We start from the raw sequence: 20,726 nt of genomic DNA on the forward strand, positions 1-20,726 counted from the left end.
TTGCTGGAAGGTAGAGTGTGACGGTCATTCATGGTGCCCTATGGATAGTGCTAGCAGCAATAGTGAAACTATACAAATCCTAGCAAGCTGGCAGTAGATTGAAAATTTTGCTTGGTTTGACTAATGACAAAATCATGTGGAAGAATGTAAAAGATGATGCTGTCATTGTAGACAATCACATCTAACTGGGTGCTGAAGTAAGTATATTTTGCTGTGAATTAGTACTTAAGTGAACTTCAGTAAGTGCAGTCTAAAATACATTTAGGTACAGTAGAGCATAATCACACTTAACAAAAATTGCTTTTTATTTGGTTTATTGATTTCAACTTTTGAATTGCTTTTTGAGTTAGAAGGTATCATACACATGTTCTCTAATTTTATTGAATCTTAGAGTAGAGCAAGATTTCCTTACATACATGTGGTGAAGACTGAATACTACTAGATTTATTTTGAATGTTCTGGTAATTTGATAAGCAATTTGCTGTGTAAAAATAACCACTATTGTTTAGCATGTGTAATGTCAGTATCATCATCATCATGTACAAGCTGAATATTTATCATTCACACAGACTTTTCTGATAATCTAAAACAATCTGAATAGGTAGTTTTATTGGGCGCACACACTTTCTCATTTCTGGTATTCAAATTATGGGTGGAATTCCATGAATAAAAAAATCAAATCATCTTATATACAAGTTTTCTATTACATGCTGAACACTAATGCTTCTTACATGTTTATTATCTTTTATCATCTTAAGCATGTAATCAAAAGTATAGAGGAAATGTATCAATGAAATTAGCTGCAAGTTCAACACCTTGGAATAAATTTGGGACTAGACACACATTGCTGTAACAAGTACAACACAAACAGGATTATTTATATTCTCATGAAATGTTTGCTCTGGACATTTTAAACAATGGTTATACAATATATCATGTACAGTTTACACAAGATATTTTTTTGATAGCATACCACTTCATTAGTAATAATATACTATTTCCTGACATCAGAGGTCGGAAGTAATTTCTCCTGACATTTTCCCTTAAGGATTATGGCAAGAATTAATTAATCACATAATTGTCACTCCTGCAACACTGCTACTAAAATCTCTTCTCTTGCAGGATAAAATATTTGTGAGACATTACTCATCTCAAACTGACCAGAAACTACAACCTGAAGAAAAATGGCATTTATGGGGCTGCTTCACCTTCACTGTGACAATGAGGAGACATAGGAGTAAAATCCAGGCTCCAGGATCTCAGCCTGGGCCAGCACTACCTTTAGGTCTGCCTCGTCCAAGTCAAACACAGAGCACAGTGCACGCCTCAGGGAACCGTAGCCAGACTTCCGGCGTTGGACTGACCTGAAAGAATGGTTGGTTATCTGTAACTTTTTTTTATTGATTTTATGTAGAGGTAAAGTAATTGATACAGAGAATGAAATAATGATTCTAAATATTACATGTCATTATAATGTGTCCAACATTCTGAGTTTCTCAGGATGTAATAATGGTCAACTTTTATTTACAGTAAAACAGGTGTAAGAGAAGTTGAGTTTATTTCCCAACCAATTTTGCCAGAGCTTCTTCAAGGTAACAGAGTTAGCTCTGGTCACAACTTGGGTCCATGCCAAGCTGAACTGGTCATTGATTGATTGGCTGGAGTGCATGCTGTGTCACCTGCCTCTGACCTTGGGATGCACAATGCCGTAGCTGCCCACACAAAAATTCTTGTTTGTTTATTAATGTTTCTATTGTTGGTAATGTGTACGGCCTCCAGTACCTCCCTCTTCTTTCAGTATCCTTCCTGTCCGGTAGATGTCCCACTCTGTCCATGTGGTCCGCCAGGGTGTTGGACGTGCAATAGTTTCCCACGTCAGCATGGTGCTCTTTTCTCAAGGTGTCCAGCCTCTGTTTGTGTCACAACCAATGCAGGGTAATCGGTACACCATGCTGGCAGGGCTGCTCTTACTTTGCTAGAAGCGCTTAGTCTATTCTCCACCCCACAGTGCTCACTACACTGTAACCAGTATGATGGAAGATTACTGCTCCCAGTGCCTGTAATAGCTGACCCCAAGAGGATTAGATATTTTTTCTGTTTTTCTGTCTTAATTATCTAAAATCTGTGCCTTGTCTTTCAGTTCTATCAGGAGACCTTTTAGGTATCCCAGCTTGATGAATGTAGTGATATGCTTAATCTCTTCTCCAAGATAAATGTCACTGCACATTGGAAAGACTCTAACTATACTTTTTTACATGAATGTCATGGACAGATAGCATTTGTAATCATCCATCCTTGTTGGTTGGTTTCCTGTATACTTTGAAGTAAGCCTTAATTCATGCAAGGCAGAAGAGCAGCCCTGACAGCATGGTATACTGATTATCATGCAGTGCTTGTGATGTTAGCTACTATGGCAAAACAAGTAGGAGGCTGAACACCAAGACAAAAGAGCACTATACTGATGTGAGGCACAACCACACATCCAGCATCCTGGTTCCAGACTGGAGGGATGCCAAAGTCTTGCATTCTTGTCTATGCAGGAAGAGGAGGAAGATACTGGAGGACAACAATGTTAACACCAATAGAAAAAAAAAACATGATGTGTGGGTGGCTGGCTCCAGCAGCAGCACAATGAGTCCCTAAGAGCAACAATTTTTACTTTCCCTATTTATAATGTAACTGAAAAAGGAGTCTCTTCTTAAGTAATCCAGATATGAAAAAAAAATTTCTTAACTGAAAAGCCCTATTTGTTAACAGACAGACAACATGAATTGTGGTGCTCCTTGCTGAAGCTACTAAAGTGGCTATTACACAGGCAGGTTTTCAGTTAGCACAGCAAGTTCACTCATCCACTTTGTTCAGCACATGCTTTGGCTATAAAGGTGCGTTTTACACGATTGAACTATGTTCGACGGACAAAATCGTTACCATATCACAGGAGAAGCAGGATAACGTCATAAGCGGTGAAACGATGGAAGCGGATCTGGCAACAAGCAGTGGTACCAGATGAGGGTGTTTACCACCGTTTCGAATCTGCTCACAGGGCATAGACCGGTGGACAATGTTCGAAGGTGATGTCCGTTGGTAATTCAGGCATTTAATTCAGACAGTGTGTGACGTTTCGATGCTGTGAACACGGACAGTGTCCGGTACACCACTTGGTGCTCGCTTCTGACGTCATCAGCGAGCCTTTTCGCTTTCCACTGCTAGTTGGTAACAATTATGTCCGTCGAACATTGTTCGATCGTGTGAACGCACCTTAACAATCACTGCTGCTGTGGCAAATCTTAAATCTGCTGATGGTGTATAAAACCATGGGTGGTGGATGTCCTCAGAGATGGTTACCACATCCCCTTTGTCAGTCAACCTCCGTTTTCAAGGTTCCCAATACAATTTGGGAGTTTTTCTCCCAAATCAGTGAAAGGCTTTCAAGGTTCCCAATACAATTTGGGAGTTTTTCTCCCAAATCAGTGAAAGGCAAGGCTTTAGAACAGGAGATACAATCCCTTATAAAAAAAGGGGCGTTAGAACAGGTAACAGCTGGCCAAGGGTTCTACAGCAGAGTCTTCGTGGTGCCCAAACTTACAGGCGGGTTTCGCCCCATTATCGATCTCTCCACCCTCAACCAGTACATCCACAAAACCAGATTCCGGATGGAGACAAGTGCATCGGTGATGTCGGCCATCCGAAAGGAGAATTGGATGCTGTCAGTCGACCTGCGGGATGCCTACCTTCAGATTCCCATCCATTACAAGCTTACACAGGTGTATATTGCATTGCACATTAATGCATCTAAATTTTCAGTCAATCTCATGATGTCTGACTGCAAGTACCTTCGATTCATTTGGCGGGGGCAAGTTTTCAGTTCAGAACTCTCTGCTTCGGACTGCAGACGGTACCTCAGGTCTTCACGAGAGTGATAGCTCTGGTTTCAGCGGATTTACACCAACAAGGGATTCGTTTGATCCGCTACTTAGACGACTGGTTACTTCTCTCCACCACCAGTCAGGAAGCAATGAGGTCAAGTGAGACACTCCTAGATTTGTGCGACACTCTCAATATCTGGATAAATTGGGAGAAGTCAGATCTCGAACCCAAACAGGTCATAAAACCTTTTTAGGAATGGACATCCATTCAACAATTTTGAAGGTTTTCCCAGCACAAAGATGGATTTTTAATTTGCTGGAGTCTATATGAGGTTTCAAGACTCAGCCATGCTTGTGCTGAGGGTTGTGGCTAGTACTTCTTGGCCACCTCTCGTTGCTATCACACCTAGTTCCAGGAGGACAACACAGGATGAGGAGCCTCCAGTTTCAGCTTGCCAATCACTGGGACAGGAGGGACAGCAGCTCCCATCAGGTACCTACATCTTGGGACGTTCTAGACGACCTCCAGTGGTGGTCAGACCCTGCGAACTTGCTTCAAGGTCAGTCACTGGAGGTGCGGAACCCAGAACTACTTCTGTTCACGGATGTTTCATTAGAAGGCTGGGGAGCATCTATTCTGCCTATATGACAACCATACCACTGCTGCATATTCTAGAAGTCTTACCATAGTGGTTAATATCCTTTTCATCATAATATCCTTTTCATCATACTTTTCTCCATGTAATTGAATGCTACCCTGATGTTCGTTAGTGTCTTGTATGTTGAAGCAAATAATCCATTTATATGTCTTTCTGGAGTCAGGGTGTCCTGTATAATCACTCCCAGGTCTTTCTCTTCTTTTCTTTTCAATATAATCTCTTCTTCCATTTTATATTCCCATGTATGTCTTCTATTACTTTTGCCCATTTCCATTACATGGCATTTCTTAGTATTAAATTCTAATTTCCACTTCTGGCTCCATCTCCAGATCTTATCAATATCTTTCTGTAATTTTATACAATCATTTTGGTTTTTTGTAACTCTCAAAAGCTTGGCATCATCTGCAAACAAATTTATGTAGCTACTCAAAGCCTCTTGTATATCGTTGACATATATTTGGAACATTATTGGTGCCAACATTGAACCCTGTGGTATCCCACTGGTTACAGCGCTCCAACTTGATGGTGTATCTCTTATCACTGTCCTTATTTCCCTATCTGTTAAGTAATATGTCATCCAATTTAAGATATTTCCCTTTAATTCCGTCCATGTGTTCTATTTTCCATAGGTGTGGAGGCCCCAGTGCAGGAGTCTTAGTGCATGTAGTGGAGAGGTAGTGGAAATTTTAAATGCTGCCATTTTCTTGTTAATTAGCAGCCTGTTTGCAGTCAGCATCTAGACACCAGACGGTGCCAGATTTTGTCATTTTTGCTGGAAAATAAATACTCTTACAGGCAAGTTTTACAAGCTTACACAGGTGTGTATATTGCATTGCACATTAATGCATCTAAATTTTCAGTCAATCTCATGATGTCTGACTGCACATAACATCCATCGTCTGAGCCTCCATTCATAATTTCAGATGATGTTAAAACTGCTTAAATTTGTATCAGGCAAGCAATTTGTTACAATCAATGGGTGTATACTAATATAAACTTTCATTTGAATGTACAAAAAATAGACAAATCCATGTAATGTATACATATATAGAAAATATAATTTTGTTGCACTTAATTTTTCCAGTATGATAACTATATTGTTGGCTCGTGGCGGCAAGCCACAACAACACCCTGCTACTACCCAGCTCACAGGCTCATGGCCTTGTCTCTCACACAGCTTGCTTTACTACATTGTTCCTCTGCAAGCAATGCATTTTTATTTCTATATTTCACTGATAATCTTCATATATACAGGACGTGAAAGTGATTTCCATTATTCTCGAAAGCTCAGATAAAATGTATAAACTGAAATCAACATATTTTAATTTTTACTGCTCATACTTACTGAAAAAAGAATGACGTATTTGTAGCTCTTTTATAATTATTATAATTTGTAGCTTTATCTTGTATAACATAATATTGTATTACATAATACAATTAACAGTATTACATAATACAATTAACAAATCTTATGATGCACCAGTAAGTAATAATAACATTAAGGTTGTTTTTAATTTCAAATACACATGTGCAGCAATTCATGTCATATTTTTTTCCTCACAATGGTTTCTAAATTAACTCAGACACCCTCTTTGCCCTGGAAAATCTGGGAAAATAAAAAAAAAAGCGCTGATAGGTATCTACCACCCTATTTGCGAAAAGGCTAATTGTTGCTTACCTTGCTTCAGCATGGGGTGCCATAATTATAAAGGTGAAACTCAACAAAATCAAGCAAAACAATATTCTAAAATATTTCAAACAAAAATAAGCCCAATTCATGTTAGCCCATTGCTTTTGGTACAAAAGAGGATAAATACAGATACTCACCACTCATGTCTAGTCCAGGTGATGAGTGCCAAGGCAGTGTAGCTGAGTGACCGCAAAAATGCACGTATAAAGTCTTGCCGCACTTCATTAGTACAGGAACTTAAGCGGTCATAATCATGCAGGAAACGCTTCACCATCGGGGCTGCTGAACGCATGGACTCCAGCAGACTCCTGAGGGGAAGTTTTCAATAATCAATTTTTGCAAAGAACAATATGATCATTCCTGTGGGTCTTGTGCCCTTGATCATGCTTTATAACACCTAAGGTAACCCTTATTTCATATATAAATTATTTATTTATAAGATTTTTAGACCATGAAATAACTACTTTACCTTTCTTCCACTCACCAATTTCTTTTATCTTTATAATATATTCTTAGTCATTATTTAAAAAAAATCCTTAAAAATAAATGTACTGTTGATCCTCACTAACTCGGATTAATCGGGGGAAAGCTTGGTCCAACAAATAGGAATGTCCAACTTATACGAATTCCATCCCCCCTAAAAAAGGGCGGGCAGTTCAACTCAGACTTTAGGATTTATTTTGGGATACGAATTCCATTCCTACCTCCCCCCTAAAAAAGGGCAGGCAGTTCAACTGACTTTAAGACTTATTTTGGGGATTATTCTCTCTGAAACCTTCAGACCCTAAACTACCACATGGTATAGTTTATTTTTTGATAATTAAATACCCTTCCCATCAGGAAACAATTTTAAATGTCTCGTGCGGTTGTGTCATGGCATGACTCACGCACGAAAGAATGATATATCACGAATTTCAACCTTTGGTGTTGTCTCACTCAGTGACCCAGTATGTGGCCAGGTGTAAAGAGAAGTCATGCGTCATTTAGCTCTCTAATTTTTCAGAAATAATTACGTCTTTACAGGCATAAATTTGTTAAGAATTAGAATCAGAAACTCCAAGAAAAGAGAAACAAGAAACAAATGTTTAAGTGCAGACAGTTGTGGCTGACAGCTGGACCTTAAACCCTTGCCTGCCCTCTGTCATGCATGCTATCTCCCTCTCCTAGACCCTTGCCTCACCTCATGCCTGACTGCCACACTTCTCCACCCCACTTAATGTAAGTTTATAAATGAAAAACTACAGATAGAATGCAGGAGAATGTTATTAAGATGACTGCAGCAGCACAAGTCACAACAGGTTGAGGGGGAAGGGAGGGACACCAGGGAACCTTAGTTTACAACCACGTGTGTGGACGTTCGACTATCAGTTATTTTTTTGAGTGCATAGGTGCAGTACATAGCGCGGTTAATCGGTAACAAAAACTCCCGCGTTTGGTACTTCCGTGTCAGGTAGCTAGCAGTGCAGGGAACAGGCATGGACGGTGTAGGCGACAAGCTGTGAGCAAGTGGCCAAGTGGGGGGCTACGGGGACCCAGCGAGTGGGAGGGGGGGATGTGGGCGGAGCTACGCTATGTCACAACTGACCATCATCGCCTTGCGTGTACCATGTTGTGTACCTATTTGAGTGAGAGGGGGGGGGATGTGGGTGGAGCTACGCTACGTCACAACTGACTATCGCCTTGCGTGTACCATGTTGCTTACCTATTCAAGGCACGCTATATACAACCTGACTTTTATTTGCAATTACTGTGCAAGATAGTTTCTGCACACAATACCTACATCTGTGTATTAAATCAAACTTTGGTGTTTGAGTAATAACAAGTTTGAGCACAGGCAACCCCCACTTAACGAATGGGTTACGTTCTTAAAAAAAACGATCGTAAGGCGAATTTTCGTTAAGTGAACCAATTATAACAAGTTTGACCCCTGACTTGAACTTCCATAGAGAGTAAACAAAGCGAGAGTGCATCATAGTACAGTGAAAGGTTTAATGAAAGTAAAAATTATGATCTGAACCCCTTCGCGCCGGATGTTAAAAAAGCCCGCCTGTATGATATATGGGTGGTAGTGCCTACCGAGGAAAATTCGTGCAAGCTTGTCATACTTGTCGTCTTTGTGTATTATGCTGCTATTTTTTAGTCACTATATCGCCTTTGAAGAGGAAAGTGGACGCTTCTCTCTTCGGAGAGAGAGAGAGAGAGAGAGAGAGAGAGAGAGAGAGAGAGAGAGAGAGAGAGAGAGAGAGAGAGAGAGAGAGAGAGAGAGAGAGAGAGAGAGAGAGAGAGAGAGAGAGAGAGAGAGAGAGAGAGAGAGATCGTGGACAGTGTTGCCTGATACATACATACACTCGCCCTCCGACTTGAGTAAGAAAACGGGAAGTTTAAAGAAGTGGCGCGAAAAATCATGATTACATGAATGATGACCGCCGCATGAAACATACCGATGCCATCGTTCATGAATGATCACCGCCACACAAGGGTTGAACCGAGTTTGGTGTTTGTAAACGAGCAGATGGTAGTAAGAGGAAATGTTTGTTGTAGCAAAATTTCGTTGTGTGAAGCTTCGTTAAGCGGGGGTTGCCTGTATTTAGACATTTGAGTATTGAGTCTCCACTGTATAAACTCTGACTTTGGCTTAGCATCACTTTAAGCTGCAACAAAATGCAATTTTCTTGGTTGGAATTAGAGTTTAGATAATGTCAATATTCTATTGAGTAAAAAAAAAAAAAAGCAGTTTACCTCGGACTTAGTCCCTTGGTTGGTCTGAGTCTGACTTGCAAAATCTGAGTTATCGAGGTTCAACAGTAATCAGTATCCAAATTAAATAATTTAAAGGAAATATAATTGATAAAAGTTGTTTCTTCATAGTATAGTAAGCCCCTGCACTTGGTGAACTAATTAGTCTGGCGAAACTAACGCCAAATGTGAATTTTGCAAAGCACGAGTTCTTTATACCATATAAATTGCCTAAAAAATGCCTCAATCAGTCTTTGATCATTGCCAAAGTCCTTCTTTTGAGCCCTAAAATACCATCTTTCGAGTTTAAATAAAATATTTTGCCTTCACATATTAGAACACATGTACAAAACAGACCAGTAAACAATAAATAAAGCTAATAAGACATGATATAAGGGCTGTACCTCCCATTTTTCCACCAGTTTCCCTCGCCCACTTTTGTCCTTGCTGCCACCACCATTGTCCTTACCCCCGCTGATGCCACCTGTTGTGCTGATAGAGGCCATGTTGACGGTAAATTGGCAAAATTTGTTCCCATGCTAGCAGAACAGAGGGTAGCGCATACAAAATAGCTGAATGGGACTCTCACACTGCGTTCTGATAGGTTTAGAGAGAGGTCTGACGTCACCAGGGAGCCGCGTGGTTTGCCTTGCGGCCGCCAAGTTTGAATTCAAATTGCCAAGTGTGCACTTGGTGGTCAGTGGCCACCCTACCACCAAAAGTGAATTTTGCAAAGTACTTACTATACAAAGTATAAATTTCCAGTTAAAACTTACTCTGAGGGTACAGACACGTCTGAGAGCCCGTGCCAGAGAGAGACTAGTTCTTGACGCAAAGCTGAGGAGTTGCGACGAGCATGAAGATCAGGAGGACCAGTCTGCTTGACTGTGCCTCGGTTAACATCAATGACTGTCAGTGGCCGGGAGGACTGGATCAACTTCTGAGCAGAGAGGTTCACTTCCCCATTTGAGCTCCGGACTATTCCCTTGGGTCAGCAAATGAAGAAGGAACCATGTTATTTCATAAAGAAATTACAATAATTGTGCTGTTAATGGACACCAATCAAGTGGTATATGATAGCCTGTCACCATATTAACCTGTCTGCCATCTCACTGCCTTACTAAATTTCAACATTCAATATCATACTCAGGTCCTGTTGCCTGAAACTCTATTCCACTAATTATTCAAGATACACCTTCCCTCTGTGTGATCCAAAATAAACTAAGAAACATTATTATATCTGGCTATTAATCTGTATGTTATATATGTAAGCATACGTACATGTAAATGTGTTGCATGTGTAATATGAATTTTTATGTGTATGCATTTGTGTGTGTGCATACAGTGCTCGTCATGGCATTATGCGAGGTGAGCACCCTGGCACAATGCCGTAACGAAAAACAATGGCCTATCATACAGGGGATTCTTTATCCATCGCTGCATTATGCCAGGTATCAGCCGTTAGCATGATGTCACTGCCCTCCAACACACAGCCTCAATGCCTGTGTGGTTGTTGTGTTGAGAGGAAGTGTGCTGTTGTTCTCTCATTCGTGCCACCTTTTTGTCTGTTTCCCTTGGTTTCTGGGCTATACCTTGGTGACTATGGGTGAAGGAAAGTCATTAACATTTGTAACTAAAGCTCAGATCATACAGCACACTTTAACTGTGTTCAAAAGGCAGCTAGAGAGTACACCTACCATAACTGTCAAAGATAATATATATATATATATATATATATATATATATATATATATATATATATATATATATATATATATATATATATACGGATTATAGCAGCCAAGGCCCTGGCGGATAAGCAAAATATCCGGATACGTGGAATTTTCTCTCCCAACCCATTATAAATTGAGAAAAAAACATGTACGTAACCCAAATGGGTAATAAAACAATGAATGAAAGCACATTAAATGATTGTGTATACAGGCAACCCCCGTTTAACGAAGGTTCACACAACGAAGGTTTCATTTTACTACCATCTGCTCATTTAATGAACACCAAACTCGCTTTAACGAAGTTTTATCCAGTTAATTTTTTTCCAAATTTGAAAGCCCCACCATATCACGCAAGCTGACAGGCTTTAGAATACACCAGGAGCTGCTGGTACTAAGGCCTGCCTCAGGAAAAATCCTGGGACCCCTATAGAATAAAGATCAAGATCAAGCCTCTCGTGGACAACACGCGCAACACTCACTCCCCAGTCAAAACATAACAGCGTCAGCAGCAGCTTGTCTTCCCTAGCTCAACTTACCACCAAAATGCCCTGCAATTGGCCTAGTGTTCGTAAGAAGACCAGGAAGTCTCTTACTCTCCAAATGAAGCTAGATATTATTCACAGACACGAGAGAGGCCAGAAAACTATAGCAGTGCTGGCCACTATCTTGACTCCATATTATACTGTCTCTATTTTCAAAGCCAGCAGACTCTATTAAGAAGGCTGGTGAGACCGTATCTTCCTTGCAAGCTGAACTCGTGACTCTACAATGGATAAAATGGAAAGCCTTGTGGAAATGTGGTACATAAGTTTTGTATGCAGTACAATGATGCGCACTTTGTTTATATTCCACAGGTTGCCGGTTAGTGTCTTTCCCGTTTCACTCTCCCTCCCTTCATAAAGTTAAGATCATCTACATTATAAAGTTACGTACATACATACATTATAATGACTTAAATTAAACTACCTAAATGTTTAACTTCATAATTTTTACTTTCATTAAACCTTTTTTTACTGTACTATGATGCACTCTTGCTTTGCTTACTCTTAATGGAAGTTTAAATCAGGGGTTAAACTTGTTATAATCGGTTCGCTTAACGAAGTGTATTTTAGGAACGTAACCCCTTCGTTAAGCGGGGGTTGCCTGGTTGCCTGTATATATATATATATATATATATATATATATATATATATATATATATATTGGCTTGCTCCCTGCCTGTCTCTAGCGCTCCTGGAGCTGGATCCAAGATTCTTTAACAACGTCAGAGCAACCTCCTGCCACAAAATGGCTTCCATGACAAGGTTGCTATCAGGTTGCTCTGAGGTTGCTGGGAACACCACCTCTGGAGGTGGTGTTACTGTCTTGTGTATTTATGTTCACAAAACAACATTTCTATTAGCTTTTTACAAACCTTGCCCCCAAGAAAGGATTGTTTTGTAATGCATAAAGTGAAATCTTACATGGAATACCAAAAAATAAAGCAGAGATGAGATGAGGCGGAGACTCGCGGCGACTCGGCCGCTTCTTCTTCTTCTTCTTGTGACCCTTTTAGCTTGCGTGTTGTCTTTCACCACGATATTAAATTTATGTTTTCACTCCTCTATTGCCTGCTATAATGGATATCATATCTTAGTATTCATATATGCTCATGCCATGTGGTTAACCTCGACTCTGTGGCACTGAGTGATAGTGAATTACTAATGAAATACCGCAGTATTTCATTAGCAATCCTTTCTTGGGGGCAACGTTTGTAAAAAGCTAATAGAAAAATATATCATTCTTTATCTAACCCATGTGGTACGTTGGGGACCAGCCCAGAACACATCCCCCCTATTTCCATCATTTCCTATGGGAAAACTACGTCCGCTTAACGAATTTTCGCCCTACCAACATCTTTGACATCTCCTATCCTGTTCGTTAAGTGGAGTATTCCTGTATATATATGTATATATATGTATATATATATATATATATATATATATATATATATATATATATATATATATATATATATATATCTGACATGGGCCAGGCCAAGGATTAGCAGGTGGTAACTTGACACCAATGTCATCCTTGAAATGCTTCAACCAGTTTCTCACAGATCCCTCACTCACACCAACATTCGTCACAATTTCTCTTGTCTGGAGCCAGTTTTCTGAAACCCTATTATCTGAGCTATAGTTACAGGCATTAATGACTTCCTTATACCTACAGCCACCAAGGTATAGCCTAGAAACACAAACAAAAGATGGCACAATGAGAGAACAACACAACACTTTCTCTCACAACAGCCACATGGGCACCAAGGCAGTACTGTGGTGTGTGTTGGGAGGCAGTGACATCATGCTAATGGGTAGTATCCTGCATAATGCTGTGATGGAAAAAGACTGCCCTGTATGATGCATTGTTTTTTTGTCACGGCATTATGACAGGGTGCTCACCCGGCATAATGCCATGACAAGCACTGTACATGTACTTACCAGTGTTTATCTGGGTTTAATATATTCTAATAATTGACATCATACTTTAATTATATATAGTGAGATTAATCAACTTGTATGTTTAGTATATAGGTATGCAGGTGTATATTACAGGCATGTGAACGTACAGTAAGTCCTCGTTATACGGTACTTTTTTATCCGTTAAATTCACAGTTACAGTATTTGGAAATTACTACCCTCAATTCGATTTATGGTAAGAAAAATTCACAAATACGGTATCCGCTCATGTCATGCCTAAACCTGCTGTTTTTCTTTTCGTGTTATTGCATCCAAACACTGAGCAATTTTTCAGCAAGTTTATTTATTTACAGCACTGTGGAGAGTTTGATGAACACTCCAGCTATGCCAGTGTCCACAAGCGATACGTAAACAACAGGAAACCTCAGGCGTCAAGCCAAAGTGCCCGAACGTCCCGCAAAAAATCAGCTGTCAGTGAGCACAGAGCTGGGGTGGCGTGGGAAGTGTGACGTGGATGATGTCACAACAGTAATCAGTCTCTTCCCGCGTTCCCCATTGAACACAAGTGAAATCCTTACGTGTGTTTTTTTTGTGGATATTATCACTACGCACAGTGAAGCACCCATAATGGCCCCAAAATGTTCTGCAGACACTGTTGGAGTTGACAAGGCAAAGCGAAAGAGAAGTAGTCTGACCACTCAGTGGAAGAGGAGTTAGGGTTGAAATCCCTACTGTCCCTTAGCTTCGGGAGGGACATCATCTGATAGAATACATGGCGAGTGAAAGGTAAATAGAAACATTTTCTGTTTATTTCTATTGTGCAGTACTTTACATTTTTTTTTATACACAGTGCTCGACAAGGAAGTACGAACAGGGCCGCCACCATTCGTACTTTCTAGTCCAAAATGGAAAGACCCTAGCAGGGGCTAAATGATATGGCCAAGGCAGTACGAACGGACAAGTGGGAGGAGCTAAGTGTAAGGTTTATGGTACGTGCTACCAATCATCCCTCCGTTACCTCTTAGCCTTGGTGGGGAGAATTTTCTTTTGGCGAGTGTTCCAACAATGCCATCTAGGCGGCCAGTGTGTTTTTGCAGACAGAGGTGCATTCTAGCCTTAATATGAGCAAGAACAATTATTTATCACTAGAGACAATAGCCCAGATCATAGCTTTACATAAAGCCGGTCACCAAACAAATGAAATAATTTAGCTGGTTGGAGTTGGCAAGACGTCTGTGTGCAAGTGGGTTGCCATTTTTAAGAAGGAAAGTGGCTGTGACACACCAGGTTACAAACCAAGGAAAAAGTACCCCAAAAAGACATCCCATTGTGCTACTAATGTTATCAAGAGACAGTTAGAGCATAATCCACATGTTACTGCCAGAAAAATAAAAGAAAGTAACCCGGGACTCTTTGGGGAGGTTAGTGTACGAACTGTTAGCTGCCGCATACATGACCTTGGGTACACAAGCCACCACCCAGTGAAAAAGCCTCTTCTCACCCTTAACCACAGGTGCCGTAGGGTCAAGTTTTGCAAGAAATATCTTCAATGGGATGCTGACAAGTGGCTGGATGTTCTCTGAACCAATGAGTCCACCTTTACTGTGACTGGCAGTAGGGGTGGAAATGTGTATCAGCATGCAGGTAGTGACCGTCTTGACCCCCAGTACGTTCAGCAAACAGTGAAATACCCTGATTCTCTCATGGTATCGGGAAGTTTTAGTGGAAGGGGACTTGGGAGCCTCGTTGTATTACCGAAAAATGTAAAAATGAACCAATATGTTTATTATGAACTCTTGAATGACCACCTGGAGGATTCTTTTAATAGTTCAGGTGCTACCATCTTTCACCAAGATCACGCCCCAGCCCACACTGCTCGTAGTGTTACTCAGTGGCTTAAAGACTGTCATATACCTTACATAGCAGACTGGCCAGGCAATAGTCCTGATATTAATGCAATTAAAAACCTGTGGAACCACATTAAACGAGATGTGCAGGGTAAAGATACCAGCTCTGTGCCCAAGCTCGAGGCAGCCATTTACCAATCCTGGGCTAGTATAACCCCTGCACAGCATGGCAAGTACGCCACTTCCATTCCAAATCGTCTTTGTGAGATCATCGCAATGTAAAGGCCAACCACAAAAGTATTAGATGTAAGGAGTGAGCCTTTGTTCATGGATTAAAAATATTAGGTGTAAGGAGTGAGCTTTTGTTCATGGATTTATGACTCGTTCATTCTCCTCATCACTCATTCTCGCTAACCGTTTGTACTTCCTTGTCGAGCACTGTATATGACTATTTTCATGTAAGCACTGTATATGACTATTTTCATGTATTTTCATTTTTGTAGGGGTGACTTTTGACATGCTGGAACACATCCCCTACTATTACATGTTATAATGGGTTCGGTATATGGTAATTTTGATTTGCGGTAAGGTTTTCAGGAACGCATATGTACTGTATAACGAGGACTTACTGTATGTTTAGTATATAGATATGTAGGTGTATATTACAGGCATGTGAACATATGTATGTATATGTTATAAATTCTATGTGTATGCATGTGTATATGCTTATGTGTACCTATGTGTGTGTTTTTAGACTTATTATTATCATATATCAATTATATGTATTGTGCTTCATCATTTGTTTCATGTCGATCGAGCTTCTACCATATATTATATTTTATTATTATTAATATTATTATTATTAAAATATTAAAAGTTAACAATACTTTCTAAGAAACTATACTTTCTAAGAAACTATTTTCTACTATTATTATTTTCATTATTATCAAAAAATAAGTATCAGTTTAACTTTGCCTGAAAAGCTCTGCTTCCTAAAGGCAAGCTACAAATGTACAATATTCCAGTCTAGATACTATATATATAATTATCCTTTTTTGTATAACTGTATGCCATAATCAAATATTAAATGTATCCTGGTTACTGCAGTGTCAGGTATTTTAGACAAAACTAGCTTCAAACACTGTTTAAAATTTTTTTCCTGACCATACAAGAACACACACATACTTGTATGAAAAGACCGGGATGGAAGGGCCACTGTGTGTAGGAGAGGCACAATCGGGAGGCTGGAAGGGTGCTGGGATCAGAGAACTGTGCCAACCACATTATTACCTGTTGAAATGCAAACAGTTTTCAAAGCTTGTCTATTTTGTTGTATTGTCTCATTCAATAAATATAAACTCCCCTTCTTTAGTGAAAGCCCTAGAAAAATAATCTAAGGATATAATTTTCTTCCTCTATATATCATTCCCTTGTTACCATACTAGTAGTAATTACACAACACTTATTGGTTATTCAACTTCAATTATTGTATTGTATTCATAGGAGATTGACATAATAATGTAAATAAAATAAATCCATGACAATAATGTAAATCCAATAAATCCATGAAAGTAAATCTCCCATGAATACAATACAATCACAATTATTGTATTGTATTCATGGGAGGTTGACATGTAATGTAAATCCAATAAATCCATGAAACTAAATCTCCCGTGAATACAATATAATACCTGAAGTTATATATTACAGATAAATGTGATGAAATTATTATTATTATGGTAACAAGGTGATGATATTTATAGGAAAAAATACCAAGAATTACTCCAAGAGCCATGTCTTTGACACAGCTGTGATGTGATAATGTAAATCAAATAATTCCATTCATAAAATACAATGAAAAAATATCAGTCATGAAATGCACTATAAAAAATGGGAAACAAATTTTGACAGCCTTGCACCTTATTGGCTGCATTTGGAGAGTCTGCCACCACCACTGTGCTGCCCATGGTTTGCAAGTGAGATGTCAGAATCACCTCTGCAAACCTGCGGTCATCTGGAGGTTGCCCGGCTGGGGTCAGCGGGTACTGGTCCAGTGAAGCACTGCGCAGGGCAACAAGTACCTCACATAATTCCACTAGCTTGTCCTTCACCAGCTTTCCTCCTTTAAGACCATACTGGAAATCATACAGATACAACAATGTAAACCAATTTCTTGCAAATGCTACACACATTTCTCGTAATGCAATGGATCATTTGGTAACTATCTATTACTAATATGTATTATATCTTTCATATTTAACTTAAGAAAAAAAAACCTTACATACCAGCTGCACATATTCTCTTAGAGATATAACAGTCATGGACCAAAGTTGAATAATAGTCTACATTCACTTCCATTATGTATAATATTTTGCTCATGGGGAAATGGAAGGCACAATGTTACTCATCTCTTGGATAGTCAACCAGAGTACACAGTAATCTTTCTCATATCTGAATATGCTAAGCTGTATTTTTGTGATGTAAGACCAACATTACCCAGTAATGTTGTAGAACACCACCTCTCCTCAACTAAACCTCATCTTTTCTTCACCGAAACACAGCTGTCTGAGGCAACTGACAGTAGCCCCTTCTCTGTCCCCTCCTATTTTCTTTATAGTTGGGTCATTTTCAGAAGTTACGTGACCATTGAGAGCGGAGGTACGTTTCTCATTGGATTTGACTTTTTGGGGGGTTAAATAAAAAATTTAGCCCCCATGCCCCTGTCAAAAGTGTGGGCATAACTTTTGAGAGCCCTGAATTCAAAATGGCCACCATCGCCAGTTCGAAAAATTAACTTTTTCCTGGTTTGGCTTAGAATGCTGTGCAAAATATGTTTTCTAGGGTTTTTTTGGCATGGGGAATTCATTTCTGATGTTACTTTACTGATTTGACCCGTTTTTCATATTCAAATTCACTATGACCGCCAATTTTGAGCGCCGAACGGTCAATTTTGCTAGGTCATTACAGACCTTTTATAGTAGACTGTAATGAAAGTTTTTTTTTTGTGCTGAATTATGTCATTAACAATAGAAGTAAAAGTAAAGACACAAAAATCAGTTTACAACAAAACCAAGTTTAATGATCGTGGTTGAAACACACTGAAACACAAGGAAATGTCAAACAATAAACTGATATTGATTAGCAAATGTACACCACTGAATCAATTGTTCTACGTCAATTATGGGACTTCTATACTTCTGAATCAGTTGAATCTCCAGACTCACTCATCTCACTGTCAGATTCACTTTCCTCTGAGGAGTCAGGAAGCATGAGCTGTTGGGGCAAGGGGGTTGTGTGTAGCACACTGGTCGGCATTTTTCATTCACAAGTTCCCAGCCATGACCAATAGAGGATGGATGGTCAAACAAGTTGTAGTGTAGTTGGCAATATGTGATATAGTTTGTCCTTTCAACATGAGGATTCAAGGAGTCGTCATCAGGTGGGAGACGGATTGTACTCTTCTTCATTTTTTGCCACTTGGAAGCCCTTGCCTGCCCGTAAGTAGCATCTGCACTTTCACCATAGATACAGGACAGTACAAAGGTCTTCATATCAGCTCTGATACTATCCTCCAAGTCAATGCTTTCACCAATTCGTCCCAGGAGCTCTCTTGCCTCGAGATCAGAGATCACCCTCTCCATCACCTTCTTTCCATGGCCATAGAACCCTGACGTATGGTCACTGCCAGTGATCACATGGAGAGGGGTGCCATGCCAGAAATGGATCAGAGTACATATCCTCAACATACAACATGTTGCCTGGACTGATGGCACACAACAACCATGATTATGGAAGGTGGCTGCCAGATTACTGGGCAATGTTGTCTTCTCTGTCAAATGAGCGAAGGGAATTCTTCAACAATCACCTTGCCCAGTCTATGACAGATCTACCCTACTCCTGTCAGCCACTTGACCTCTGGATCGAAACAACTATGAATTTGAACTCTTAAGTTGAAACAAGGATGGCTTTGCCTTTTGCAAAACGAGAAGCAACTGTTCTCTACAATAAGGAATGTAAAGAACGTGGCCAGAGTGAAGGCTGCATTGAAGCGGAATGTCAAATGTGAGCGTCGCAACAGGAAACATGTTGAGTATCAGCCAGCGAGGATGAAGAAGGATGAGCAAGCAGTTCAGGATCTACAGCACTGCATGAAAGAATTTAGCACTGAGCCATTTGGTAAGTCATCCCCTTCACTGAGGTCACTGCAGTCTGGTCTGGTTGCTTCTCCACAGCTAGTACAACACTTCAACACTGCTTTTCAAGATGGCCAAGATCAGGTTGAAACTCTCCTGAACGAGTGAGTATTCACAAAGGCACAGCCTTTCACTGCAACCATCCACAGGAATAAAAGGCAAAGCTTTGCCAGTGAACAGATTTGTGCACCAGCAGGTACGCCTATGAAAGTGACTCAGATGGCCACGATTTAGGTACAGACAAGGTTAGCGCATTCCAACATTGTTGGAACCGCCAGCTGATTATGACGTCATGCACAGTGCGGGTCGCTTGTGTTTTGGTGGTGCGGTGTCCACGGGGGGGGGGGGGGGTTAGATTTTGGTTAGTTATTTCTCTACTTTATGGGCTCAGACTATGCAATTTTATTAGTATGCCTACATTTAGCCTGTTCCTAAAAACGGTTACCCTTCCAATCCTTCAAACTACCGCCCTATAGCTTTAATCTCTTGCTTGTCTAAAGTTTTTGAATCTATCCTGAATAGGAAGATTCTCAAACATCTGTCACTTCACAATCTTCTGTCTGATCGCCAGTATGGCTTCCGTCAAGGTTGCACTACTGGTGATCTTCTGGCTTTCCTTACCGAGTCTTGGTCATCCTCTTTTAGAGATTTCGGTGAAACTTTTGCTGTAGCATTAGACATATCAAAAGCTTTTGATAGAGTCTGGCATAAAGCTTTGATTTCAAAACTGCCCTCCTACGGCTTCTATCCTTCTCTCTGCAACTTTATCTCAAGTTTCCTTTCCGACCGCTCTATTGCTGCTGTGGTAGACGGCCAATGTTTTCCTAAATCTATTAATAGTGGTGTTCCTCAGGGTTCTGTCCTGTCACCCACTCTCTTTCTATTATTCATTAATGACCTTCTTAACCAAACTTCTTGCCCTATCCACTCCTACGCTGATGATACCACCCTACATCTTTCCACGTCCTTTCAGAGACGACCAACCCTTCAGGAAGTCAACAGATCACGCAGGGACGCCACAGAACGCCTGACTTCCGATCTTTCTAAGATTTCCGATTGGGGCAGAGAAAATCTAGTAGTTTTCAATGCCTCAAAACTCAATTCCTCCATCTATCAACTCGACACAACCTTCCAGACAACTATCCCTCTTCTTCAATGACACTCAACTGTCTCCCTCTTCCACAATGAATATCCTCGGTCTGTCCTTTGCTCACAATCTTAACTGGAAACTTCACATCTCATCTCTTGCTAAAACAGCTTCTATGAAGTTAGGTGTTCTGAGGCATCTCTGCCAGCTTTTCTCACCCTCCAACTGCTTACTCTGTATAAGGGCCTTATCCGTCCCTGTATGGAGTACTCCGCATGTTTGGGGGGGTTCCAGTCACACAGTTTTACTAGATAGGGTGGAATCAAAAGCTTTTCGACTCATCAACTCTCCTCCTCTGACTAACTGTCTTCAGCCTCTTTCTCACCGCCGAAATGTTGCATCTCTTTCTATCTTTTATCGCTATTTTCATGCTAATTGCTCTACTGATCTTGC

General features: G+C 40.2%; 1 protein-coding gene across 6 annotated transcripts in view; it reads left to right on the top strand.

The window, feature by feature from the left end:
* The window catches only part of LOC123500035, a 58,488-nt gene extending 44,890 nt beyond the window's left edge, over positions 1 to 13,598 (top strand). For 3 of the 6 annotated variants that reach the window (XM_045248652.1, XM_045248657.1, XM_045248653.1), the window contains 2 exons: positions 1,123 to 1,375; positions 13,500 to 13,598. In XM_045248652.1, the coding sequence (XP_045104587.1) occupies positions 1,123 to 1,368 (246 nt within the window). In that variant the 3' untranslated portion in view covers positions 1,369 to 1,375; positions 13,500 to 13,598. Of the gene's footprint in view, positions 1 to 1,122; positions 1,376 to 5,154; positions 6,102 to 13,499 lie in introns of those variants that run through there. The other 3 variants (XM_045248655.1, XM_045248656.1, XM_045248654.1) reach the window with 2 other exon arrangements.
* The last annotated feature ends 7,128 nt before the right edge of the window (positions 13,599 to 20,726 follow it).

This window comes from Portunus trituberculatus, chromosome 50 (assembly GCF_017591435.1).
Source record: "Portunus trituberculatus isolate SZX2019 chromosome 50, ASM1759143v1, whole genome shotgun sequence".
Lineage (NCBI taxonomy): Eukaryota > Metazoa > Arthropoda > Malacostraca > Decapoda > Portunidae > Portunus > Portunus trituberculatus.